This window comes from Dasypus novemcinctus, chromosome 8 (assembly GCF_030445035.2).
Source record: "Dasypus novemcinctus isolate mDasNov1 chromosome 8, mDasNov1.1.hap2, whole genome shotgun sequence".
NCBI lineage: Eukaryota > Metazoa > Chordata > Mammalia > Cingulata > Dasypodidae > Dasypus > Dasypus novemcinctus.
Window position 1 is genome coordinate 90,691,069 of NC_080680.1, and position 27,148 is coordinate 90,718,216.

Below are 27,148 nucleotides of genomic sequence, written 5' to 3' on the forward strand. Positions count from 1 at the left end.
AGGGGCTCACCTGGGATGGGGCCCCTCGGGCTTCCAGGAGCCTGCTCCCTGACCTGCGCACTGCTGCCATCTTGTCCCCCTCAGCCTGGGGTGCCTAGGACCGGCCTGGGATCTTCCAGACTCCGAGAGCCCAGCCCAGGGCACAGTGAGGAGGCTCCTTGACTACAGCCCAAAGCAGATCCGCAGGTCAGGCAGCAGCAGAGGTGGGGCGGGGTACCTGTCCCCTGCCAAGGTTTGGGTCTTACTTGGGGGCTAGAGTCCTGGGTACCCATACCCTTGGCCCTGAAGCTAAGCCGAGCCCAGCACCTGAGAGAGAGAGGAGGAAGAGGAAGACGTGCAGGGGAAGGAGTTACTACTGGCCGTTCCCTGCTTGGCGAGGGAGCGGGCAGGGTGCCTGCCTGCCTGCTGTGGCCGCAGCCCCAGAGCATGGCATCCATCACCAGCCCCACCCTCCGCCCACCCAGTCATGCGAAGGTGAGAGGAGACTCCTGCCGAAGCCTGGGCTGGGCTCTCAGAGCCACGGCCGCGGACGTCACAGGGCAGGCGGGGCCATCCGCTGCTCTGCCCGTCACCCCCAACCGCTGTGTCCAAACACCACATGTGCAGTGCCCACACTGACGTGTGGACGCCCTCACCACACCCTGACATGTCAGCCCACAGTGGCCATCACCCACATGCTGACAACAGACACACCCAAGATGGACACACAGACCACATGCCGTGCGTTTACCCAGATTCACACTCCTGCTGAGAAACGAGCACACAGCAACACAGATAGAGGCACCCAAGTACAAACATGCATGTGCACCCAGAGGCCCAGGCTGACACAGGCACAGGCAGGCACACTCTTCTATTGGCACAGAGGGACACGCAGGTACACAGGTGTACCCACAGCACACCATGTTTAAGCACACGCTTGCACAAGAGGGACACACACACACACACAAGCCCCCCCTGACATATGCACTGGCATTCGAATGTGGGAGAATAAACCAGGGTCCCCAAGGAGGCACTGAGCCTGCCTCTCCAGATGCTGCCTTTTCTAGAGTGCTGCACCCACCACCCGCCAACTGCCTGTGATCAGCTCAGCTGGAGGGAGATGGGCAGGTACTGCAGTGATTAAACTGGGACAATTTACAGCAGCTATAACCCCCTGCCAGTATTGCCCCTAAAGCTAAACAAAGCAGGGCTGGCAACCCCTGGCCAGGGGAGGGGGTGTCTCTGCCAGGATGGCCTGGTATGGACAAGTTCAACAGCCTCCTGCTTGCCCACGGTTCCTCGGACCTCTTCTGGGCAGTACAGCTGGACAGAAGGCTATCATCTCACATCATGCCCTGTGCACACACACACTGGTACACACACACAAACACCTTTGGAAACACACACACAGATACCCAGGGGCGTATAGCAGCATCGCTGATGTATTCACACATGCAGGCTCTTGTGGACGGGGACACCCGGTGCCCTCTGACATCTATCCCGTACAGTCACTGAGCCCCCAGCATGGGCCAGCCCTCTGCTAGATGCCAGTTGATAGCCCTGCCCCAAAGGACAAGGTCCAGCCCTCATGGAGCTCAGTCTGCTGACACCTATACACAGACACCCATGCACAGTGTACTTTCAGCCCTGTGCCCTCGGGTGTACACACAGGAACACCATCTTGCAGCTGCCCTCTTCCAACATCCATGACCTCCAACTCCTCCCCCATTCCTGCCACCCCCATCCCTGCTCTCCCTTCAATTTGCCCTTCACACGGCAGTCAGAGGGAATTTTCTAACCCCACATCTGACCATGACACTCCCCTGCTTGGAATCTCTCCATGGCTCCCAGTGGCCCCTTGAATAAAAAGCCAGACACCCCAGCACAGCCTTCCAGACCTTCCGCCATCTGCCTCTCCTACACTCTCGTCACGTTCTTCTGACAGGCCTCAGTGCGCATGGTTCTCTCTGCCTAAAATATCCTACCCTTCCCCTCTTCTCCTGGAATCCTTCCACTCTCAGCTTGGGCAGCTCTTCTCCAGGAAGGCCTCTGGATTTCTCCAGGCTGGCTGAGGAGCCCTCTCCCCAAGGCCCACAGCGCCTGTGTTTCCTCCCTTAAAGCCTCTGCAGAGCTACTGCCAAGGGGTATCTCTCTCTCTCCCAAGCACCCCGAGCGCTGTGGGGCAGGGTTGGATCTGCCTTGTGTCCCCCACCTGGGACCAGGCACACAGCAGCCTCTCAGGAAATACCAGGAGGGAGAGAGGACCCAAGGCCTGTGGAAGGGGCCCAAAGGGCCAGCAAGGGGAGGGTTGTGGCACAGAGGACACCCAGGCTACCCTCGGGTCACCTGGCTGCTGTTTGGATGGTCACTTGTCATCCCAGGGCTCTCACAGGGCTCCCTCCCCGGGGAGCCCCTGGTGCCTGTATCCTGGGCCGCAGGGGGTGGCATGCCTCTGCACCGCCCACCACCCCAGGGCTGGTGGCCTATGGGCAGGCTCGGCTCAGACCACCGGGGTTCCAGGCAGGCCTCAGGTCTCCCCTCCTTTCCCAGCATCAAAGAGGTGCCGTCCTCAGTGGCTGGATCTCAACCACCTGCTTCCCAGCTGGGTGATCTCAGGGAGGCCACTGAACCTCTCTGAGGTCCGGCTTCCTCAGCTGTGACTTTGTGAGACATGAGTAGCAAGAATGATGTGGATGCTATGAGAGCAGCTACCACGTCCTCATGCGCCGGAAGTCCTCATTCAGGCTTTTACATCACCCGTTTCATAGACGAAAAAACAGGTTAAGTGGCAGAATGACGGAACCAAGCTCAGGACCACCAGCTTCTGAAATATACCCTTACCCCTCTGAACCTCCCAGGTCACGTGTGTGACCGTGTGTGTCATCAGCAGCGCGTAGAGAACGATTAGCGCGGCCTGGGCTCCTCGGCCCCCGTGCTTCCGTCCCGAGCAGTACCCTCAGCCTGGAGTGCCCTCGCCACGGCATCTTCTCCGACTGAAAGGGGTTCTTTAAAAGCTTCTTGCCTCTGCCCCCTCCCTGCAGCTGTTCCCCAGCCTCCCAGTCCCAGGGGTCCTCCCCCTTGCCTTTGTGGAAGCCACAGGCTGTCTTGTCTGCTCCCTTCAGGCAAGAGGGGTGGGAGGGGTGGGGGCCAGGTGGGCCGAGGCAGGACGACCCGGCTGGGAGCTGCACAGGCTTCGGGCAAGTTGCCTTCCCACCCTGGGCCTCCGCTTCCTTATCTATAACCTGGGGATGACGAGAGCCTACCTCCTAGGCATGGCACGGGCTTCACCCGGCCCCTGCGACAAGAGCTTCGTAGGTGGCGAGCAGGGCTTGTGGGCTTTGAATCAAACCTGCTGAGCTGCACTGCCTGGAGGACGGATGAGTGGAGGAGGGCAGCCAGGGACAGAGCGGGGGCCACCGTGCAGGTCCACCCGGGCGCCAGGCCTCTGCTCACGCAGCTCCCGGGTGCCCACCCTTCCCCACGCCATCCCACGCCATCCAAAGGGCATGTGCTCGGCAAAAAGCTTTCCCGCCTCCCCAGGCCATGGTCAGCACCCCTCCTCGGGGTACCCTCGCCCTGCCAAGGACCCTCCTATCTGCGAGACGGTCTCGGCGTCATCCCTGCTTTCACCCAGCCATGTCCCTCTGGGGCTCCTGTCCCCACAGGGGTGGGGCCGGCTGAGTCACCCTGGTTCCCTGCTCCCTGGGCAGGCGGCCTGGGCCCGAGGAGGGGGGATTAGGGAAGGGGGGTAGTGAGCCAGGCTCTGGAGGACCCAGAGGGAGTGACCGGCCTTCTCTGGGTTGGTCTTGTTATCACTATTGTTATTAATAATAACGATGAGGACGACCGCCACAATAACAATAGTTGTACAGGAAACATTTCTCTCCCTCTTTTTAAAAACGTTTTTTAAATGTTTGAGTGATGAGTGGGTGTCAGGCCTCCTGCTAAGTGTTTAATATCCTCCTCTCGTTAATCCCTACAACTGCCTGGAGAGCAGGAATAGTTATACTCGATTTACAAATAAAGAAACTGAAGTGAAGAGTGGTCAAGGGACTCGTCACCCAAGCCAGAGGCTCACCGCCGGGTGCCAGGGTGGGCAACAGAGAATCACACTGGACAGTGGGGATGTCCCTGAGCACCGCCTCTGGGCTGGGCCTGCTCCTGGCAACTGTGGTCCCGTTCTTTATAGAGAGAATGCCCCTCGGCTAGACCCTGCCTGGCTCAGCACCCTGGGCTCATCTAGCCAGGTCGCCTCCTCATTAACGCCCCGCTGGACCGTGGGCTCCCGAGGGCAAGGCCACGGAGCTTCTGGATGCTTCACCAGGCTCCATCCCACCAGAGTTGGCTGCTCTTCCTCTGGGTCTCCCTACCCCCTTCTCATCCCCCAAGGCGCACTGCTTTGGGGGGTGAGGGTCCCGCTCACCTTGGGGTCCTGGTATCAGCCCAGCTCTGCCTGGAGCAGGGGTCCTTCGGGTCTGATGGGTGGGCTGGGCTTCTTTCTTCTTTCCCTCCCAGTCTTCTTTAAATACGCCCTGAGTGCCTGCCATTGGGGAGGTGCTTTCCTGGGGTGTCACAAGAGGAGGCCACAGGGAAAAAGAAGGGATCTCAGCGGCTGGCTGCTGCAGTGGTTGAGCTAAGCGGTGTGACATTGGATAACTGGTTTCCCCTTTCTGTGCCTTTGTGTCCACATCTCTGAAAACAGGGAGAACAAAAGACCCTGCCTCACAGACTTGTAAGTGTTTTAGGAGAAAATGTGGGTCTCTAACTCAATGTTGGCACAGTGTAAAAGCCCTAGAAGTAAAAAATAAAAGCCTTCACTTCCACTGTGCTGGTATACTTGTGTGCCAAGAGCACTGCAGCAGGAAGGGGAATGGAAGGTGGAGCTATGGAATAAGAATGTGCTGGCAGACCCCATGGCCTTTGTCCACCTCCTGCCTCCCAGAGGGTACTAATTTTGCCTACCCTTTCCCCATTCTGATTCCCCATACTATGGGGCCCTCAGGGAGTTGACCCAGCCTGAACCCCATGTCTTGAGGTTTCAGAGCCTCAGCCAGAGACTCAGGATGGGCCAAGCATCCTCCCAGCCATCTTGCAGATCCACACTTGCTTACGCCTTACCCATCCACCTGTGGTCACTCTTCCACCGATGCCAGGGAATGTGCCAAGCCCCAAGGATGCTGAATGCATCAAGACAGACACAAACAACCACAGCTCATTCATCCATTCATTCATTCAGCTCACAAACGCCTCTGCCAGGCCTGGAGGTAGAGCTTCTCAGAGTTCTGTGTGTACAGGCATCCTTGGGGAGACAGCTGGGCATGCAAGGTCCATAGGCTACACTCAGAAGGGTCTAGCCCTTCCACAGACATAGGAATCTGCATGTTTAAAAAGCACTGCTGGGCAGACCCAAAGAAAGGATGGTGGGACCAGGGGCCATATCTCAGAGCGCTGCTACCACCTGAGCCAGACCTAGATATGGGCAAATGTCTATGATGTGTGATGGCTGAGTCCAGAGGATGGGGTGGGGGGAGCCATACCGAGAGCCAGGAAGAAGAAACCATTTGTGAACAAACTTCAGGCCAGTAGTAGAGGTGGGTCTCCTCAATTCCAGCAGCCTGCTTCTAGCCTGTGATCACCCAGGCCTCCCTTCCACCCCCAGGCTCAGAGGCTCAGGGACCAGGACCAGACACGTAATTTTCAGGGCTAAGGGCAAATGAAAACACAGGATCTCAATAAAAAATTACCAAGAATTTCAAATCACTAACAGCAGAGGGTTAAACCTAGTGCGAGACCCTTTTGAGAACAGGGCTCTGTGTGACTTCATAGACTGTGTGCCCATGAAGCTGGCCCTGTCACAGACCCAGCCAGGGGGGTCACCACTGCTGGACCAGCCCTTTGCTGGTTACCAAAGCTCCAAGCCCCCAGGCCTCTGTGACTCTCCCTTTGTCCTGCCCCTCCCCTCCCCTGCCCTGCCCCTCCCCTGCCTCTCCCCTCCTTCTTCCCTCCTCTCCCTCCCTCTCCCCTTCTCTTCTCTCCTCCTCCCCTCTCCCCTCCCTCTCTCCTCCCTCCCCCTCCTTCCCCCTCCCTCCCCTTCCTCTCCCCTCCCTTGCAGAACTGCCTCCTAAAGTCAGCCCACACCCACTGCCTCTCTAGCTCCCCTCCCCCACTCCCCTCACCACCTTGGTGGCAGCTGCCTCCTCCTGCCAGTCTCCAGTCCCCAATCCTGCACAAAGACTGCCAGCATCATCTCCATAAAGTGCCTCTCTAGTCCTGTCACTCCCCTGTCCAATAACCTTCAATGGCTCCCTCCTGCCCACAAGATAAAATCTGAACCTCATAGCACAGCTATTGGCCCCTGCCCCCCTCTGCAGCCTTGTGTCCCAGCAGCCACAAGGCAGCCCCTCTGGCTAGACTCACTGTCTCAGCCCACTTTTCTTGACCCACTGATTTTCTTGGTCCCTAAAATTCCTGCTACCAATACCCCAACCTGAAATAAGCTCCCCTAGTCCCACCCAGCTCCAGTCTCCTACCTCACAGACAGCCTGTCTAGGGTAACCAGTACAGAGCCTCTCGTCTTGTGTTATCAACCAGCCCCCCGCCCAAGGCCAGTCCCTGTAATAATAAAAGCTCACATTTACAGGTACTTCGCTTTGCAAGCATCATCTCATTTAATTCTCACAGCAACCCTAAAAGAAGGTTCTTCGATGACCTCCATTTTACCAACAAGGAAACAGAGGCTCAGAGAGGCTAACTTGCCCTGGGTCACAAAAGGGGCCAAAGCAGGGTGGATTACAACCAGCCAGGCTCGCCCCAGCCCCGCTCTCCCGTACTTTCTTTCGATGCTTTGCCTATGTGCCAGGATCTGTTCTAGTGGAGGCCTTGGAGACACGCAGAGACCTCTGGCAAGGAAACCACCTGACACAGATATCCAAAGCCAGAGGCCTGCTGAGGGCGACACAAAGGACCGTGGGGCCATCTGAAGCAAAATCAGCAAGAACCACACACCTGATGTGAGAACCGGCATCCGCTCGCTCCTTTAGACCTCAGCGTTCCCTGGAGGCAGGTGTTAGGCTCTCCGTAGACTTCACGGGAACTGGGGCACAGAGAAGTAAAGCATGGAAACCCAGGTATCGCCTCTAACCAAGGCGCAGTCAGTGGCAGCGCCTAGCTTCGAACTTGGAACCCTGGGCTCCAGAGCACAGGCGTCTTTCAAACTCCGCTGACTCAGCCAAGGATCTGGTTATGATCTCTGCTTCATGAGCAATTGGATCTAGAGGTACAAGATCCTAGAAGCGGCCAACATTTCCAGGCACGGGGCCCGAGCTGGCCACGGTTTTTGCTCTACTCGGCACCCTCACCCACCCACTTAGCCCAGGAGTGGGGTACGCCTGCCCGTCCTGGCCCAGCTGAGCCAGGACCTGGCTGGAAAGCTGCACAGCTAAAAGGCCATCCAGCTGGGTTCCTGCTAATTAGCTGCTGGACACACGGGTCTCTTACCGGACACCCTGCCCAGCCTCCAATCTCTTAGCACTCGCCAAGCAGAACACACGGTTGGTGCCATGACACTCCCAGTGCCCCAGACGCTGCCTTCTACAAATTATCATTACTATCATCGCTGTTATTTTAATTTAAACCTTTGCCATTTGGGGAGATGTTTCTTTGCAGCCACAAGGACATGTCTCTGGGAGAATGGCACCTCGGTGACTTGCCTGAACTCTTGCCACATGGGACGGCCGGACCAGTGGGCGGCCAGCTCCATCTTCCTCCCGGGGTCTGCCTCTCACTTATCAGGCTGACATCCCACAGGGGAGCCGCCGTCCCGCCCGCCCCTCCGGCTCCAGGCCTGCCGACTGCAACCAGACCTCAAGGGGTGGGCAGGCGAGGGCACGTGGGAGGGGGCCGAGCCCTCGCCACAGGCCCCTACACAGTTCAAAGTGACACACTCAGACAGCCATCCCCTTCAAAGGGCAGACTGCGCCTGCCCTGAGTTGCTGTCCCTGCCTGGGGCCAGGAAGGCACAGCAGGGGTAAAGGCGGGCCTGTGAGGGCTGCCTGAGCTCCCATCCACGGGGTGGGCATGCTCCGCTGTCCCTTGCCCAAAGGGTCTCCGCTGCCCTGTGCAGGGGAGATGACCACAGCCGGCTACACCTCACTGTGCAACTCTGGAAAAATCGCCTTCCCTCTCTGAAATTCCATGCTTTCATCATGTACTTGCAAATCACTTGGACGGCACTCTGGGACAGTGATGTTTGTCAGTGCTGGTGCGAATGATGATTCAGATTCTCTAAGAACCACTCCAAAGCCAGAACACCTGAGAATCTGATTCCCATGAGCTGCTCACTAGCTGTGTGACCTCGGGCAAGTCACTCAAGTTCTCTGTCTTCTGGTTTCCTCATCTGTAAAATGGGGATAGGATGGGATAATGCCATGCCCCACTGGGCGTGAGGCAGATCACAGTTACACCTCTTCATCCCCTGACCCCAATGCCAAAATATGTCCTGCCTACTGCCAGGATATATGTTCAGCCCAAGTGAGACCCACCAAGAAGGTCTGGTCCAGATGCTCCCCCAACCCAGGGCTCCATGAGGCTGAGCAGTGGTCAAGGAGACAGGCCTTGGCTCCCACAGATGCTGGCTCTGTGCTGGTGCAGCCTCTCCCTAGCTGTGTGACCCTGAGTGTGTGGCTTTACGTCTCTGAGCCCCGGTTCTATCATCTGGAAACCCAGGTACACAATGGCTCTCAACAGGATCTGGGATATGAAGGGCCCGGCCCCATGCCTTGATATAACATGTGCCCAGTAGATGGCAGCTCTTACTGGTGCTCTCTTAAGCTGTATGACCTTGGGAACATCACAGTATCCCTCAGCTCAAGCATCAAGGCTGGCAAAAATGGGCAACGATGATAACAATGCCTGCCCCTGAGGTGCTGAGAAGCATCAACGAGATCACCCCACCAGACCCTCACCACGGGCAGCACACAACCTACAGTGGCCACTACGAATCATTCATTCAACAAAGAGCATCAGCTCCATGCCCCGCCACCACTGCAACACCAAACCCAGCCAGGGGCCAGAACCTCCCTCCCAAATGGTTGCTGAAAATTTTCTTGTCCCATACTGCCTGGGCTCCAATCCCAGTCTACTGCCTAGCTGTCTACCTCGGGCAAAGTACTCAACTTCTCTGTGCAAGAGCTTTTTCTATCTGAAAATGAAAATGATCATAGTGCTTCTATCGGAGCATCGTCTAAGAGTGTGACGTGCTTAGAACGGTGCCTAACAGGCCGTGAGGGTGAAGCAAGTGTCAGCTGTGCCGATTCCTGCTGCCGCTGCCCGTGTCGTCGTGCTCTGGGTCTGGCCAGCCTGTGGGAAAGCCTGCAGTCAGTCCTCCTCCTGCAGCTCCAACATGGGAAGTGTGAGCTCCTGAGAGGGGCCCCGAGTCCCCTGCGGGACCCAGGCTTCTGTGGGCTTCCTCTCCCGTCTGTTTCCCCAGCAGCTGGAATGCTTAGAAAAAAGCACCCAGCCTGCTGGCTTGTCAAAGCAGGGCTAGCTTTACTAGAACCAGGTTTGGACGGTAATTTTGTGGTCAAAACAACTATTTTCTTTACATAGTGCTATAGAAAGGGGAACCCCCTGCTTTTTTCCCCTTAACCTAATTGAAGACACCATCAAGCGTAAATATGCTGGAGTTTTTAAACTAAAAACAGGATGGGGGAAAACATTCAAAGCTCAATAATCAGAAGCAATTTGCATCATGAGCAGAGATGTGTCATTCCACATCCCCCCCCCCTCCCCTTCGCTATGCTCTGTGCGGGACTGGCAACTTTAGACCTATGGCAAAAATAATGAACAGCAGTGGGGCTTGGAGATAGCCTGGAAAAATATCCTGGAAAAGAAAAACATATGCCAAAGAGTGTGGTGTAAAAGTCATATTTCATGCCTGACTTTAGAGAATGTTAATAAGGATTAGAACCATACTCCAACAGAACAACTATCAGTCAAGGCGGGGTAATTAATTTTGCTTCAGATCTCTGTTTGGGAAAATGAAAGCGGTAAGTGTTGTTTAAAGCATGGAGATTCCATCGCACTGGAACAACTCACAGAACTTCCAAAGCTACTTCCCAATCCCAGCCGAAACCTGGCTGCTGCTGGAGGCCTCTCCCAATCTGTCACTGTGTGGATTTGGGGATCTTTGCCGAATCATAACATATCAGACTCCTTTTTTCCCCCTTCCTGGATTGGCTAATAAATATGATTAAGATAACACATCCCAAACCACATGTCCTCTGCTCAGCCTCCAGCATGTGGAGGACAGATGTGACTTCCATGCACACATGACCCAGCCAGTTGCTCCTCCAAGGCAGGGACCCCGGGAGATGGAGTCTCAGAGGTCCCGCCAGTCCACTGGCCCTCTCTGGCTCTGGCCAAGCTGCTGGCTTCCCCATGATCCACTGTAGAGAGGAAGGGCCAGCTCAGGGTGCCTGAGAGTCAGACTAGAAGAAGAGAGGGACAAAGGCATGTGGCCCTGTGCTTACCTAGCTCTTGTTCCTCAATGTCCCAATTTAGAATATAAAATTCCCAAACTCACATGGTTCCATGCTATCCAGAAAGTTCTCAAAATAATTTCCTCACAAAAGCACGCCTGCTACCACCTTTCAGAAACCAGGATGAAAGGATCTCCCCCCTCCCAGTGACCTTAGCCCGGAGAGGACAGAATAGACGACAGCTAAGGCTACAGTCTGCGAGAGAGTTCTGGAAGGAATTGTGGAATTGCCACCAAGATCCTTAGCCTAATAGCAGGCAGATTGGGGGTGCTACCTTCGCTCTGCTACAGTTCAGTAAGTTTGGGCAAGTCCTGGCCCTCCATGGATCTACAAGGATCTTGAAGGGCCCTTCAGCTGGGACGTTCTAAGGCAGCCCAAGGCCCTGGGGGGATGGCCGTAGTGCACCCCTGCTGTGGTCACTGAGGCTAGCCCTTGGAGGCCATGGAGAAAGCCAGTCCCTGGCGCTCAGGGCAGGGAGGTCTGGGCCTGCTGGAGCTAATGGCACTGCCCCAGTTCTGGGCAGCGGGCAGCAGGTTCAGAGGAGAAAGCTGGCCACCTAGGGGACAGCACTGGTGGGGCAAAGAGTCTTTCCTACCCTGACCAGGCAGGGCCGCCATCCCCAAAGGAAGGCTCTTAGCAAGTGAGTCTCTTCCTTGTTTTCCCTCAGGGCTGAAAGGAGGAGAGAGGAGAGTCCCTCACAGTTAGCCCAGGTCCAGCAGAAGGGCTGAAAGTGGGCAGAGAAGGTGGGGTAGAGTGAACGGATGCGTCAATGAGTCAGAGGGAGGTGGGGGCTTCCCAAAACCCTGATGGTAGGCAGGCTGACGGCAGAGCACAGCCCTGAGGAAAAAAGGTAACTAAGGGCCCTGGAGAGGGGTGCACGGGGACCTCGATGAGCCCCAGCAGCCTGCAGGAAGGGATGGGGAGAAGCTCTGGCCGTTTGGGAGAGGCAGGAAAATCTGGTGACGCCAGCCATGATGACTCCTTTGGACCAGAGCCCACGGGGCGTCGACTGCCGTCTCTCCGGGTCCCTATTAGTGCTCAGGCAGTGGCCTCCCCCACGACTGAGACGTCTTCCCTGGACGCCATGCCCAGGGCCAGCGGACACTGCGAGCCCAGGGCGCTGCGGGCAGGGCTGATACGAACCATCTGCGTTGTCTTACGCCGCCCCTCTGCCCACTGTCTCTCTGAACTCGGCCGGTTCCCGCGGGCCGTTTGATGCCTAGCAGGGTCACAGACCCCCGCACACAAATCACCACTGCGGGGTGGGGGTGGGGCGCAGGCGCTGAAACCTAATCCGCAAAGTTTGCTCTGCCCCAGCTCGCTCCTTCCCTCACTCGCTCCACTCTCCCTCCCTTTTCCCCCAGTCCCCTTCTCCAAACAAGACTTATTTTTCTTGCCAAAAAAACAAAGTTGGTATCAAGTGTTTCGAGGGAGAAAGTCTCTCCCCCGCCCGGGCCTGGGAGGAAGGGCCGAGGCTGTTGGCGGAGTCCGGGCTGGCAGAGCGGGCTCCCGGAGAGGACGCCGCGCGGGAGGTTTGCGCCTGGTTCCCGGGTCCGCCCGTTCCCTTCCCGGCACCGGTCGCTCCGGCCTCGTGCTTGAGACCCCCGATTCATCTATCGCTGACCCTGCCCTATCTCCCCAGTCGTCCCTGCCCGGTTCGGGCTCCCTCGATAGGGGCTCCGCGTCCCAGGGCGACCGGAGATGGAAGCATCACTTCCTGCCCTTCTCCCTTCTCATAAAATAGCCTTTGCCTGTCGCTTTTACGAGGTGACACCCAGCTCTCCGCCTCGTCCCCTGCGCCCAGAGCCTGGGCTCGCTGAGGGAGGACACCGCGCCAGCCGCGCGTCCCCAGAGTGGTGCAGGATGCGCTGGGACCCCCGGGAGGCCACCCCCAGAGCACAGCCTAAGAGCTTTAAAAGGAGCCGAGTATATTGGAAACAAATCCCTCCGAACTCCCCCTTCCGGCTCCGCTGACTCTGGGGCCTTCGGGCTAAAACCCCGGGAGCGGGCGCAGGGGTCCAGCGGCCTGGTCCTCCGAAGAGACCCAGATCGGAGCCCGCAGGCGCACTGGTTTCGTTTGTCGGGTGTTGGCTTTGCTCTCGGGTTTTTCAGCCGGTGCAGCGACCCGGAACCGCGCAACCGCTTCTCCGACGCCCGCGGCTACTCACTGCGGCCCGAGGCGAACGCCGGTGGCTCACGTCCGGGCTTTGGGCGCCCGCCGCGCGGGCTGTCGTTGTAGCCTCCAGAGCGGGCAGCCGGGGTCTGTGCAAGGCGACCCGGCGAGGGCCGGTCGGCGCGCCGGGGTGGGTCTGCGCGGCCCGGGCGCCGCAGGAAAGACCTGCAAACGGTGGGTCGAGGGTGGCGGCGGCGGCGAGAATAAAGGCCCCACGGGCCGGGAGGAGAAGCGGGTTTCCACGGGGCTGAACAAAGGAATTCGCCCTCGGAAGAAAAGGGCTGAGCGCGCAGCCCGGAATGGCCCACTCTGGAGGCTCGCGGGCGTGCCGCGACCTCAGTCCCATGCATCCAACGAAATCCGCCCAGGGGAGGGTCCCAAGCCTAGCATTTCCATTCAGCCTCTGGCTCCTTGTCACCCTGCTTTAATGGGGGAGGGGGGGGAGGGATGTGCGTCCCCGCAGGGTCACCTTTCCTGAAAATGAGGAAAGAGCAGGGCCGTGTTCTCCGTCCATGGGGACAAAAAAAAACTGCCCTAATTCGCGGGTCCGTTGCCCCATTTTCCTGATGATGCCAACTGAGGCTCCCGCAAAGCTAATCCCTTCCCCCACCCCAGGAACGGTCGGCGGGCTGGAGAGGCCCGAGTGAGCCTGGAACTACAGGGCCGGAGCCTCCCTCCTCCCGCCGCCCTCGGAAGGGGTGGGGGGACACGGTTGTAAGGTGCTCGGCTTCTTTTCTCTGCTTGACATGAATGAGGGGATTAGAACGGCAAGTTTCCGTCGTTCACTCGGTGGGACAAAGGGCACAGCGGTTTGAGCGGCGCAGGCTCTGATTAAACGACAGAGCCTTGTCACTCAGCACCATCCTAGGTACTTGTGTCCGTGACATAATCTTATTAGAAGATAAAACCGGTGAAATCCTTTTCATAATGAAAAGTTACATTTAATGGCTGGACTTGCCCCCACCCCCTCGCCAGCCCTGCCCGCCTCCCCTGGTTGCTGTTGGATATGGCTCGCCTGTAATTGGCATTTAAAGCACCAAGTCCGGGAGAAAAACGGGGTTTAGGGTTTTTGTAATCCCCCTAAACTGTCTTTGTTCGAAATCTCCACAGATACAAGTCTGTTAAGAGTAAATATTTGTGGATTGATACAACCACATTTCCCCCCTGCAAACCAAATTTGAAAAAAAAACAAAAAACAAAACCGCCCTCCCGACAACCCCGGCCGGGGCGCTGGAGGGAGGGGGCTGGGATCGGCCGAACAGAACGCCGGGGATCTCGGCTCTGGGGTCGCCTCACCGCCTCCAGGAGCCAAGAGACTTTGCACATTTGTCGGGCGGCAAAAAGGTCTTCGACTTGTTTTTCTATTTTATGTTCCCTCGATAAACAAACCTCCCGAACTCGCGGCTTTAGGCTTGCGGGAGAAGGTCTTCGGGAGGGCAAGGGCTTTGCTCAACTCCGAATTAAAATGTGAATTCTACCCCGCCAGCCCGGCTCCCTTCCAGCGGGCTGAGGAAGCTCCGAAGGAACCCGCTCGTCCTGGGCGGCAGGAGTGCCCTCCCGGCCAGGCGTCCCAAGCCCAGCCCAGGACAGGAGCCCCCGCAGCCGCCAGGGGCCCCTGAAATGCGAATGAGCCCGAAGGCTGCCGCGGGGGCCCGAGCTCCCGGCTCCAGCCCAGCCCGTCCCCGGATCAGATTCCTTCATAAATCAGCGGCTGGGTGAAAGGGCTGCGCTCTAGAAAGGGCAGGACCGTGTGCGCGTATTAGAGCGCGCGGTTCCCAAATCCGGGCTAAACCCCTGGTGACACCGAAATTCATCAACCACCGCTTGCGCCCGCGGCTCGGCCGAGGAGCCCGGGGGCCGAGGAGCCTGCGCACCGAGCTGCCCCACGCGGGAGAGGAACGCGAGGAAGGAACCCGCCGAGGTGGGGGCCTGGAGGAGGGCGCAGACGCAGGCTGCTGAAAGCCGACCCGGCCTGCGCGCCCCGGCGGGCGAAGGACGCTCTCCAGTCTGGGGCAGGCAGTTATTCTAACCTTTCTCCTCCTCTGGCAAGGATTGGCCCTTGCAGGGGGTATTTCCGCACAGGGAGGGGAGTCCAGCCCCCTGGGCAGTGGCATTCTCCCCTCCCCCGGTTTGTGAGGTCTAAGAGGAACCAAAATGTCCCATACAGTGTGGGCATCTGGGGCCTCCAGAAGGTCAGGATTTGAGGACTTACGGAGTCTGTCTTTCAGGGTTGCACCCACCTAGGAGAAAATCTGTTACAGAGTAAATCTGGGCCTGGGAGAAGTTACTTAACTACCTATGCCTCAGTTTCCCCACCTGTAAACGGAGCTAGGGCTGTAAAGTCAGTGCACACAGCAAGCACACAACATATGCTAATTCCATTGCCTTCTAGATATACTACTGTGGCCTGCCCCTCACTCCTGGGGCAGTAGGGCTCTGCTCCTGAATGTTCCCACCTACACTGGCCCTGCGCAAGACCCTCGAAGCCCCAGAACCCTCAGCCCCTCCAGGGCCCCAGGGTCAGCAGGGCAGGTCCAGTGGCTGATGGTCAAGAAATTGAAGAGAATTATGAATGGGAGAAACAGGACTACATGCCTCAGTGGTAAAGGAAGTCCATCCCCAGGCTGCCACCGGCCTCCAAGGAGCAGTCTCAGCCAGCCAGAGGGGAAAAATTTTAAAACACAGGCGCCGGGTTACAGCTGAGGAGCAGGATGGTGGGCAAGACCCATCCAGGAGGCTTGTTTAGGAGGCTGTACTTTCTTGGCCTCCCACGCAGGACAGACAGTACATTCTTGCCAGACCCGGCTGCCAGAGGCTTACTTCCCCAAAGGAAGGAAGGAAACCTACATTGCATGAATGCCCAATGCAGGCGGGCACTTTTTTAAAAAAACAACTTTATCCTTAGACTAACCCTGCGATACCAGAACCATTAGCCCCATTTCATGGAGGGGAAAACTGAGGCTCAGGAAGACTGTCAGCCCTTCTCCAAAGGCCTGTGTCACTGGGCAATGGAGGGGTTCTCTACCCCAATCTGTAACCGCCAACACTCTTGCTCAGTCCTTTGAGAACACGTGCCCCACCCAGGTCCCCTCCATTTGGAGGAGATGACTGCAGGGCACCTTGGTCCTCTTGATCTCTTCAGGCTTGTGCAGCTCCAGGCCCAGGCTGGTGCCCACACCCCGGCAGCCCCGTAACTATGGCAATCTGGGAGTCACATGGCAACAGTCACCAAGTCCCCACGGAAAGCAGGAGGCGGGAGAAAGGGAACAGCAGTCACACCCAGCGTATCCCCACCCAGCGCTGCTCCTCCTTTCCCGTCATCACTGCTGCAGCACCCGGGCAGGGAGCCGCCGGGGAGGGACCCCTGGCGGCCCTGCGCCTGGTGCGCTCTGTTCGGTCTTTCGGTTTCTCGGCTTCTCCTCGGCGGCTCGGTGGTCACCGTGTCCCTGTCAAGTCCGGTTGAGCCTCTCCTGCTCTGGGCAGCCCTCAGGGCCGTCCTCAGCGGGCAACCTCTTCACAGTTCCTGGGGAAGCTTCTCATTGCACCCGCCGGCCCGGAGGCAAACATCTTTGTTTCTTCTGGAAGCGGACTCCAGGAACCAGGTTTTCCCTTCAGAAACACTTCCCCCTAGCTCACCCTGCACCAGGCCAGCCCAGGGCTCTGCCGTCAGCCAGCACACTTGATCCCAGGCTGCCGGAGAAGGGTGTCCACGTGAGACAAAGCCACCCAAATGCACCCACACCTCTCCTAGAACCCTATGCTCCCCAGGTCCCTCCAGGGCCCCAGGGTCAGCAGGGCAAGCCTAGCAGCTGCCAGTCAAGAAACTGAACAGAATGGATACAACACTGCCCGGGGGGAATAACAAAGGAAGGGCCCATGCAGAAATTTATTTGTACTCATCAGGCGAAGCAAAGGTAAAGGGCAGCGAGGAAGTGCTGTCAGCCAGGCTTGAAACCCAAGAAAGTTGCCACTCGGAGCATAGTGGCCCCTTATGCCCCACTGCTCCATGCTGCAGCAGTAGTGAAAGCAAACACAGGCCCTTCACTGCCCCATCAGTTACACCTTCCCCCCCAAATTACACAAACTTTTGAAAGATTTTTCTGAGAAGATGGATGCTTCAGGAGACTTGAGGTCGAGGCAAGGCTGTTTAAAGTATATTATTAACAAATAAACATTTACTGCAAAAAAAAGAAAAACCCTATAGGCCACCAGGGAACCAAATCATGTTGCTTTTGGCATCGAATGACAGGAGACATTTATGACATGAATGGAGAACACCAGCCGGTCGATGAAATGGCAAACGTCTGCCACTTCGCTTCCTCTGCCTTCGTGAATCAACTTTTTCAAATATGGCTTTCAGCCTCACCCCCACCTCACCACCACCGCTCCTGGCTGCAGTGGCAACAAATATATGTAATTTGGGTTTTGCTCTCTGCTGCCATCAGCACAGAATCTGGGGGTTGGGGGGGGCTGGGAGGGGGGCTTCTGGCTGGGTCTGCCTGAGAGATGAGGGCCTTGGAGCCTCCTGCACCCCCAAGGGGCTGACGTCTCACACAGGGGGCTCCTGGGATGAGCGACCCATTAGTCCCTTCCCTTCCCCAAAGCTGAGGTCTGATTGTGGTGTCCAACACACTGGAAGTTAAGACTCATGCCACTGAGACTATCTTCCATCTCTCAGCCTAACTGATGCCAAAGCAGGACTGGATTTTTTCCTTTTCTTTTAAACCCCACAGTCACAGGACAGAGAAGCTCCCTGGGGTAACACTGTCAGCCCACCATGGCCCCCCACCTCCCAAGGCTTGTAGAGCCTGTGCTGGAAGGTCCTTCAGACCTCCTGCCTGGTTTTTCTTGACTTTTTAAACCTCACCTTCCTTTTGAGAGACATACAAATTCTGGGATCTCTTTCCCATGCTCCCCCTCTTTTGAATCCCACCATCAGCCTCGAGATGGTAGTTGTGCTTTACTTTCTGTTGTTGGAATAAGAAAAACAATGAGCATGAACGGTTTTCCACATATGAAATTGTATTATTGAGTACGTTTTTCAAACTACACAGACCCTGGAGATTCCAGTTGTTCCCTACCCGCCCCCCACCCCCCATGGAAATATCATTGCTTTCGACCACCTTCCATCCCCCTGCCCCCAGAGGAAATAGTCCAGGAAGTCAGGCCCACCCTGCTGCCTGCCCTTCCTGATAATACGCAGTTGGCATTTGTTCTCACCCACGCAATCAAAAGTTTCTCCAATTTCTGGAGGTGCAGGAAAGAATACTGGATCCTATGGAGAAGGTCCACCAAGTGCCAGGTGTCCCATGTGATCTCATAACCACTCTGCAGAGTGATCTCATCACCCCCAATTTGCTGATGGGAAAATTCAGGGCTCAGAGACCGGCAGCCACTTGGCTAAGATCACACAGCTGCTGAGTGGCAGGTCTGACTCAAGCTCTTCTGTTCATGGCCTAGGGAGGCAGGGCCCTCCCAGTGACCTACTCAGGCAAAGGGAGCAGTTCCCCCAACCAGACGGTCCCCTCATCCAGATGTCCGTGTAAAGGCTCATGGCTAGCCCAGCATGCCGCCTCACCCCAGGAATGGAGCCCGTGGGTAGTCTAGCTGTGTGTCCTTGGAGACAAGGAGTTCCCTGCCATGCTGATGGTGATAATAGTAACAACAATAATTTCCAGAGTATTAATAACATGCCCGGCAAGACTCCAGGTCCTTTGGGGCATATTATCTCGAATATAAGAATGCTTCCCCCCATGTGGGCAGGCACCCGTTTTACCCAAGAGGCTCAGGTAGGTGCCAGGGCTGAGTGGTTCCTAAGCCCGGCTCCCTCCTCTACTCGATGGATGGGGCAGGAGGGAGCTGAGAGTCGCAAGTCACATACCCCAGAGGGGATCTGTACAGTCTGCTTCCCCCACTCGAGAAAAATCTGGCAAACAAATGAAGCCACACCAGCCTAGTGCCTGGGGAATAGAGGGTGAGCCAGGAGTCAGCTGTGACTAATGCCTCCCTTCAGCAGCAGGCGGCTGCAGCATCAGGAAGGCCTTCACTTACCTCCTGCCTGCAGCCAAGGTGCTGGGGTTAAATGGAAAGGTGTCCTCCGAGGGGTCAAAGCGTCCCCGGACCTGGCAGGCAGCGGGAGCCCTGAGACCCCAGGAAAGGCACTGGCTCCTTGCCCGCAGACCCGTTACCAGGGCGGGTCCTCTGGCCCAGGCTTTGGGCAGGGATGTCCACACACCTGAATTAATCGGCTGGGGGGCCATGCCGGCTGCAGCACCCCCTGGGCAAAGGGTGTCGCGGGTCTCGCGCACCGCGAGGCAAGGCCTCCGGAGGATCTCTCAAGTTGGGAGAAGCAGCAGCTAGAAAAGGCCGAGCCCGACTTTGCTCTCCCCGTGGGCCACACCACACTCTGCCGGTACTCAGTGCTGGGAGGAGAGGTGAGCCTCCCGGGAAGGCCTTGCCCGGTGTAAAACACTTCCAAGGAAAAGAATATGCTGGGAAGAACGGGCGGGTGAGCCACTGGAGTCAGTGCCAACTAGGGGGGAATTTTTTTTTTAAATCACCCCAGGACTCAGGGGACTTGTGAAACTCAATCAAAGCCTCGCCAGCCCCCTTTTGCCGAGGTGGGCGCATCCTACCTGGGCAGCAGCACAAGGGGACACTCGCCGGCTCAGCGGAGACCCTGAGCCCGGTGCTGCCGGCAGGCCAGGCCGCCCCAGGCAATCTCGGCTAGCGGCACCGTGTCTGCGCTCCACAGACGCCGCGGCTGGAGCCCCGCGGAAGCAGGAGCCCCGCGTCTTTCCGCGCACGCAGGCTCACGCTCACACAGCCAGCCTCAGGTCGCCAAATTTGGGAGTATATTACAAGCGATTAGACTCCATTTTGTGACAGATTTTTGGACTCTCCCACCGACCCTCCCCCCTTCCGGAGCCTCCTCCAGGAATTCGCCACCTCCTCAGGATAGAAACCTTTTCCAGACGAGAGACAGACGGCAAGAAAAGAGAGTTACATAATTCTATTTGGCCAAGACGCCAAGAAAAAAAAGGGGGGGGGGAGCTGTTGTCATTTCTTTCATGTGTTCTCCGCTGGAGGAGGGAGAAAGGTTTCTCGATCTGCGTTTGCAGGCCATGTTTTCTCCCGGTTTCGAACCGGGTTTTCTGTCTGAAAAAAGGAACTCGGTAAAAAGGAGCTGGAGTCTCTGGGTACAAGGGAACATCCGATGCCTTTTTTTTTAAAAAAAAGAAGTAGCCCCCCCCAAACCACACACGGAAGAAAAGGGGACCTTTCGGATTATGCGTGAAAATGGCCAAAGGCCGCGGCCTGCGCTCTGCTCTGCCCGTCTAGAACGTGAGGGTAGATTTTATCAGACACTATTAAATGGGCTTGAACACCAATTAATCACCCTTGTCGTGCGTAAAGTAACTGCACTACTGGGTGCTTGGGATCTTTGAGAACAAATCGAAAGAGGAGGAAGAGACGCTTAGTAAAAATGGCAACCTCTTTTAAGGACCGAGCCCCGCAGCTCTACGCTCAGCGAGGGCGCATTTTTCCAAAAGTTCGTGGTGGTGGTGGTGGGAGGGGAGGGGGGATAATTTCCCCATCCGGCTGATACACAGTCTCGACAAAATCAAGACTGCACATTTTGTTTCTGCGCCTTCTTGCCTCCATTCCCTCTGAAAAGTACAGAGCAATAAATGTGCATCTCCAATTATTAAAAAAATTATCGTGAAATGTATTTTTATTGTGCAAAGAACATTGCTTCCCAGTGAGCGCCTGCTTGCCTCGCTGAGCTCTCTCCCTGTGAAACTCTGATGCGAGACCCGCTGGGGTATTTGTCCCCAGGATTGTCTTGGTAACAATACCACCACCACCCTCCCCCAGCACACCCAAGTGGCTTGCCGAGTGCAGATACCTAATTGGTGTTATTGAAAGAACAAGGGAGCCAGGGCGGAGGAGGAGACCCGGAGCGGCGTGAACCAAGCCCGCCCTTGTGGACTTGGCGCCGGCAAGACCCAGCATCGGTTCAGGGGCAAATTCTGCTCTGCGCTCGAATTCACTGGCAAACACACCCCAACTGCACTGAAGAAGCAGCCTCTGGAGACTTTCTCTGTTTCTTTTTAAACAAATATATTTTCGACAAAACAGTCACTGATATTTAATTGTTCTGTAAAATGAGGGGGTTGGCCACATCACCCCAAGACAATATTCAACTCATATACTGTGATTTTATGGTTTTGAGCGTAGAAGGACCACGGGACATCCTTTCCCTGCTTTAAAGAGCCACTCCACAAACAGGGAAGGAAACGTATATACAAGGTAGAACAGGGTCTTCCAATATGTTAAAACGTATTTTCCCAAAAACTGCACAAATGAGTCAAAGGTCCATTTCCACTTCCCGTGACCTCCTACCCCCCCGTCCCCATATGTTGAGTCATGGGGCTTGTGGCTGGGCTGGGTGGGCAGTGGCACCACAGAGTTGAGTTTGGGATCAAGCAAGTTGAGGAGGGTGAAGGGCACAGGTGGGGTGGAGGTGGGTGTACTCTGCAAAGGGGCAGCGTCCTGCACTGGTCCAAAGCCTCCACCCCCATCTACACCAAACTACTTTCCCATTTTATCTGTGCTGCTCCATGCCCGGCTGCTGCTGAGCTGACCGGTGGCCTCACTCTCTCCTGGAACTACAATCACATCAGTCCAGGGTGTAGCACAAACGCAATCATTTGCTCTGTGCCTAAATCTGGGGTACTCCATTCAGAGGCGGAAGATCTCAGATAGGCTCTGGGACAGCAAAAGAGCTGACCCTTTGAGGTGGACCCCAATTCCTACCCACAGATCCCCCAGCTGGCAGGAAGAGAAAGGCACAAAAAAGCAGCTCCTGCGCCTGTTTCCTGCTAGGCCAGTCAGATTATGCTAGCTCAGGGCTCACACAGAACCCTTCTGAGCTCTTACCTGCAGTCCCACTATTCCCAGGCCTCAGCCAAGCAGTTGAGGAGACAGGAATGGAGATCCCAACTACTCCAGCTTCCCACCAGCCCTGCGTTTGGGGGCAGTCCCTGGGCAGAGCAGGTAGGCTGCACTCTCAGTACCAGATGCGGGCAGCCCAGCCTTTCCTCAGACACTTGGGTATACACGGCCCACTCTAAGCCCCAAACTTCCTGAGCAGCCTGCCCATGCTGCAGCCCCATCTGAGAAGGTATTCAGGGCTTCACTGGAAAGAAAGTCCTTACTGGCAGCCACTTGTCTCTACCATATACCTCTGGGAGTGCCCACACCCCCTGATCAGGAGGAAGACTGTTTCTCCCTCCTTGCTTCCCCACTAGTCACTGCCAGTTGCAAAACCTAGTAGTTGAAAAGCAAAAGACCTGACCTACCCTTATCTGTCCCCAGCCCCTTGCCATACAAATCTGCAGTCTCAAATAAAAACTAAGGCCAGCAGGAAGGGCTGGGCCCATAGTCTCTGGCCTCAATCCTAAAGCCTGAGCTATACCAGGGCGAACGTGGCCCCCCAACACACAAGGAAACAAGGTCTGCTGAGCTCTGTTGGTTTCCCACCCCACAGGAAGCCCCAGACCTCTTTTCAGGTCCTCTTTGTAGCTTCTGCTTCTCTAATCGATGAAAATTATAAGTGCAAAATTTCCACATGGAACGCTTTGGGGAGGATGGACACTCGTTTCTCTCCATCAGGGGCTGAAAGTGCAGCAGGGAGCCTGGAGGGAGGGAGGCCTCCCTGGCTGCTCAGGCCAACTCAGCACCCCCACATTCGAGCACCCTGCTTCAGGAATCCCAAACCTACATAAACCTGGCCCTTCACTAAGAAAGCACAAGGTCAGGGCCTGGCTTCCTAAAAGGCACTTCTTTCGTTTGGAAATCAATTTTAGGTCCCCAATTCAGCCCTCGGTGGGGACGCGCCCTGCCCCAGAACAGCCATATCGTCCCCCAGGTGTCCAGTGTCTTCTCCTGCGCCCCAACTCAGTGGCCAGCATAGGTTTGTGGAACAGCCGGTGGCACCTAGGGGCCGCTCCGGGGCTCCGGGCCATCCCGCCAGTGCGGGTCAGGCTGGGATGGTACGCCCCGGCCGCGAGGCGCGCAGGCCGCCGAGCCTTCGGAGCGGCGGGGCCCAGCGGTGTGCAGAGCCGGCGGCGAGCGGCGGCGGGCCTGGCCCGGCACGGGGCTGCGGGGCTCGAGCGCAGGACGGCGGTGGGGAAGAAGGAGGAGGAAAGGCGCTTACTGTTGGTAGTCTTGTTTGCAGTAGAGTTTCCGATCCCGGAAGTAGCAGCTGGTGGTGAGGGCTTGCTGACACGCCGCGCACTGCAAACACTCCTCGTGCCAGGACGATTCGTTGACTCGCATCAGGAAGCGGTCAGAGATGGGCCGCTGGCAGCCCTCACAGACGGCGGGATGCGGGCAGTCGGAGCCTGCGGCGCACAGGACGAAAGCCGGGCCGTCAGCGCCGCCCCGCCAGCCCCCGGCTCCGAGTCCCAGCCGCGCGGTGCTCGCCAGCCCCGGCCCCGAGGGCGAGGGGCCCAGAAGCGCCGCCCGCGCTCCGCCGGCCGCCGCGGGCTAGTTCATCCCAGCCGGCGGGTTCCGGCGGGGAGAGGCCATGGGCCTCGAGCCCGGGCTCGGTGCTGCGCTCTCCCCTTCTCCGCAGATTCAGAGCCAGGTTGTTAATACAAATGGAACGAGCAGGGCGCGGGGCGGCCGGCTGGGACCGAGACGGGCCAGGTCAGGCTGAGGTGCTTGCTGGCTGACACACCCCACGGCGGCGATCACGGTCTTCTGTCCCCAGTTTCCCCAAGACCTCTGGTTTTGGGTGGCCCGGGGGATATTTTTCTCTTAGAAGTCCCTCTCCCCAAGTTACCTGGCACCTCTCCCAAAGTCGCCAAGGTGAGGACTCAGGTCCTCCACTACCCCCGAGACCCGCCTCCTCCACTGGCCAGGAGTGGCAGCTCTAGAACCTAAGGCCGCTAGGATGCTGGGTGGCGCTTGGAGCTGTCCCGCCGTCCCTCCTCCAGGTTGGTGTCCCTGCACACCTCTGTCCTCTCAGGGGGCCCGTTGGGCATGCCCTTTGCCCTTCTGGTGATCACCCCGGAGTCCTGTCTCCGCATCCCCATGTCCTGCAAATCCATTTTATCTGCTGGCCCGGACGCCTGTGTCCACGCGGGACGACGCCCCTGTCCCCTGCCCCGACCGCTCGGACAGTCTGGCCCGGCACTCACCCAGCAGCACCCCCAGAGTGGCGGGCCCGGGGCGCAGGGCGTGCTCCTCCATCTTGATGCCGTCCAACATCTTGGCGCAGTCGGTCTGCCCGCGGGGGAAGCACCTCTCCAGCGACTCTGGACCTGTTGCTATATCCATGGGGCGCGGGGCGCGCTGCGGATCCCGCCGGCCGGGCTGCTCGCCCGTCCGCCCGCCCGCCCGCCCGCCGCCGCCGCCGCCGCCGCGGCCCAGGAGCCCGGGAGGCGCGGCCCCCGCGGGGTTGGGGCTCGGCTGGGGCCGCCGGCTGCCCCCGGCGAGCGTGGAGCGGCGCGCTGGCCCCCGGCCCCGGCGTCGTGCGGGCGGGCCGGGGCGGCTGCTGCCCGCGCCGCTCTCTCCCGGGCAGTCGCAGCCACGCGCGCCGGCTTCTCTGTCACCTGCTTGTCAGCCCTGGAGCCCAGCAGCGGCGGCGGCGGCAGAGCGAGCCGCGGGGAAGAGGCGGCGGCGGCGGCGGCGGCGGCGGGCGGGGGAGGGGGCGGGGGTGCAGGGGCGGCCCCGCGGGCTTGGGGGGGGGGCGCGGGCTGCGCAGCGGGGTCCCGGGCGGGGCGCAGCGGGCCGCAGGGCTCCGGGCGCGCTCTCCGCGCTACTCCAGTGCCATGGTGCGCCCGCGGAGCCGCTCGGTTTAGAGCTGGGACTGGCGGCGGAGGGATACTCCGGCCGGGAGCCGCCTCACCCCTCCTCAAACTTCCTGACATTTGAACTCATTGGTGCGCCTCGTATCCCTGCGCGGGGATGAGCCGGCGGCTCCACGTCAAATAGTGCCGTCGCCGCCCCCCCCGCGGGAAGGCTCCCCGCGCCCCCAGCCTGCGTCCCGTGCCGCGCCCTGCCTTGAACGCGGGCCCTGGCGCCCCGGCCAGGCCGGCCGCCCCGCTGGCCCTTTGCAGAAGTTTGGGTCCCGCTCGAAACAAACCCCTCTGCCCCACCCCCTTGGAAAAATTGATTTGGGAGTTGGGGAATGAAGGCTTTCTTTTTCCTTTCTTGCCTTCTTTATTATTAATATTTTGTAAAGATCCAGCGCTTAACGGAGTGGCCCCGAACGAGGCCAGACTGCGCGGACGGCGGGGAGCGCAGCGGCTTCTCCAGGGGACGGCGCCAGGCGGGAGTGGCCGCCCCGGGACCCCGACTGTCCGCCCAGGTATGTCGCATGGGACCGAATTGTCCCTCGCGCAGCTGCGCCTGCCCGGGCCCGGCTTGGTCCGCAGGGAGGGGTGGCTTCGGGGTTCGGAGAACGGGAACGGGCAGCAGAGAATGGCTACTGGCCCCGGACTCGCCGAAGGGGACCCTGGTGCAAGGAGAGGGGTATTGGGCCCCGAGGTCGGGATGAGAGGGCCAGGGAAGGCTCTCAGGCCTGGCAGAGATTGAATGGAGCGGCGAGCCGGAGCCGGGGCTGAGGCCTCGGGATCAGGATGGGAGGCACTGGGCAGGAGAGGAGGGGCAGGCCCTGGCGACGGGTTAGGTCAGGGAGAGCGTTCCCAGCGCGGGAGATTGGGACAGAGGCAAGGGGCGAGAGTCGGACCCCGCGGGGTTTCAAGCGCGAAGAGCGCGGGTAGCCGCGGTGTTTCCAGGGTCCGCGGCGGAGGGCCCTGGACCATGTGTGTTCAGCCGCACGCGGGAAACCCGACTGGCCGCGGGGATAGGCGTCCTTCGGTGACCCGGAGAGCCGCGCCGGGAAGGGACAGCGCCCAGACCAGCCTGGCCAAGGTGGGCCTCGGCAGCCGGAGAGCAAGACCGACTCCGGCTCCCACCCGGCGGGCTCCCACCGGACCGGCTCCCACCGGGCCTGGCACCCGCTTCGGGTGCAAGAGGCCGCGTGCCCTGCCGGCTGCGTCTGGTTCCAGTCCGCCGCGCCCAGGCCCCCACGGAGACCCGATTTGCCGGGGAGCCGACACGCAGGCCCGCGGCAGGGGGCTGATCCAGAGCCTCCGCCGGGTGACTCCGGCCCCTCCCGGAGCCAGGCAGCGGCGCGGCGCGGGGCGGGGACCGAGGGCAGGAGGGGGAGGCGGGTCCCCTGACCCCGCTGGAGGCGAGAGGGCGGATCGGATTTGGAGCCTGCGGGAGGCTTGGTCAGAAGTGGCCCCCTGTGCCGCGGGGCCCCGCGGAGGGGCCCGGCTTTGTGGAGGATTAGAGACTCCTGCCCCTCCCCAGTACCTGTGTGTGTGTGTGTCGGTGGTATCTCGTGTGGCGGTGCGTGCCGGCCCTCCCGCCTCTGGGGCTTCGCGTAGGTATGCGCCAGTTTGTGCACACACATAACATTTCTGTGCCTCTGCGACTTTCTGGGTTCTGAGTGTGTGTCTCTGAATGTATGCCGGATTCCCTTGCGTCCTTGCGTGTGTGTGCCTGGTTGTGAATTTGCTGGTCCTTGCCTGCCTCCGTAGCTTCTGTGTTTTTGAACGTCTTTGTGTGTGTGTCTGCGTCTGCCACGCTCTGTGCGGATGTATACGTCTTTGTGCGTCTCTCAGGCCCTTGTATTTTGTCTGCTATCCCTTCCTATAAGTGTGTGTCTCCGTGTAACCTTTGTGTGTCTGTGCTATCTCCAAGTTTCTGAACGTGCATGTTCACGCGTCCGAGAGTTGTTTTTGTGGCTTTGTCTTCGCGTATTTCTCGGCGTCTTTGTGTGTGTGTGTGTCTGTGTGCAGGAGTGGATGAGTGAATATGGAGTTTCTCTCACACGTCCTCGATCGCCCATTCTTGCGCAGCTTGGAAACCCCAGGCCCTGAGCCCCCGAAGTTGGGCCTGGGCCTGGGCCTGGGCCTGGGCCTGGGCCTGGGCCGCCTTCCCTGGGCATCTGGGGCGGGGCGCGGCAGCTGCGGGTAGAAGCCAGGCGGGCTGGGCTTCGACGCGCAGAGCCAGGGAGGCGCTGAGCCCGCGCGGGCCTGCGGGCGGACCGGGCGCGTTCTGCCCTCTGCTGGCCGCGCTGCGTCCCTGCACCCGCTGCCGGGCGACGGCCGGGGGGCTAGACGGTCGGTGTGCCAGGCCCTCACTCCGTTCTCTGCTCCAGGGCTCACTTGGGAACCCTTCCCTGTCAGAGGCCTTGAAGACCCACTCCGGACCCCACCGCGTAGCGTTCCACCCCTCCGCCCTCCACCTTCCCCGTGCGCTCCTCCTTTCCACATTTCTCCTCTCCCCGTGGGCTGAAAGGGAGCCCCTCTGGAGTCCAGAGCCGAGTCGGGGCGCCGACTGCACACGGGGTCGCGTTCCCGGGTCTTCCCGG

General features: G+C 58.7%; 1 protein-coding gene across 2 annotated transcripts in view; it reads right to left on the reverse strand.

The window, feature by feature from the left end:
- Window positions 1-24,079, reverse strand: part of LMX1B (LIM homeobox transcription factor 1 beta) — a 77,809-nt gene extending 53,730 nt beyond the window's left edge. For both annotated transcript variants that reach the window (XM_058302359.2, XM_058302358.2), the window contains exons 1-2: window positions 23,901-24,079; window positions 22,913-23,099 (exon numbers count right to left, since the gene is read on the reverse strand). In XM_058302359.2, the coding sequence (XP_058158342.1) occupies window positions 22,913-23,099; window positions 23,901-24,039 (326 nt within the window). In that variant the 5' untranslated portion in view covers window positions 24,040-24,079. The remainder of the gene's footprint in view (window positions 1-22,912; window positions 23,100-23,900) is intronic.
- Between the last annotated feature and the right edge of the window lie 3,069 nt (window positions 24,080-27,148).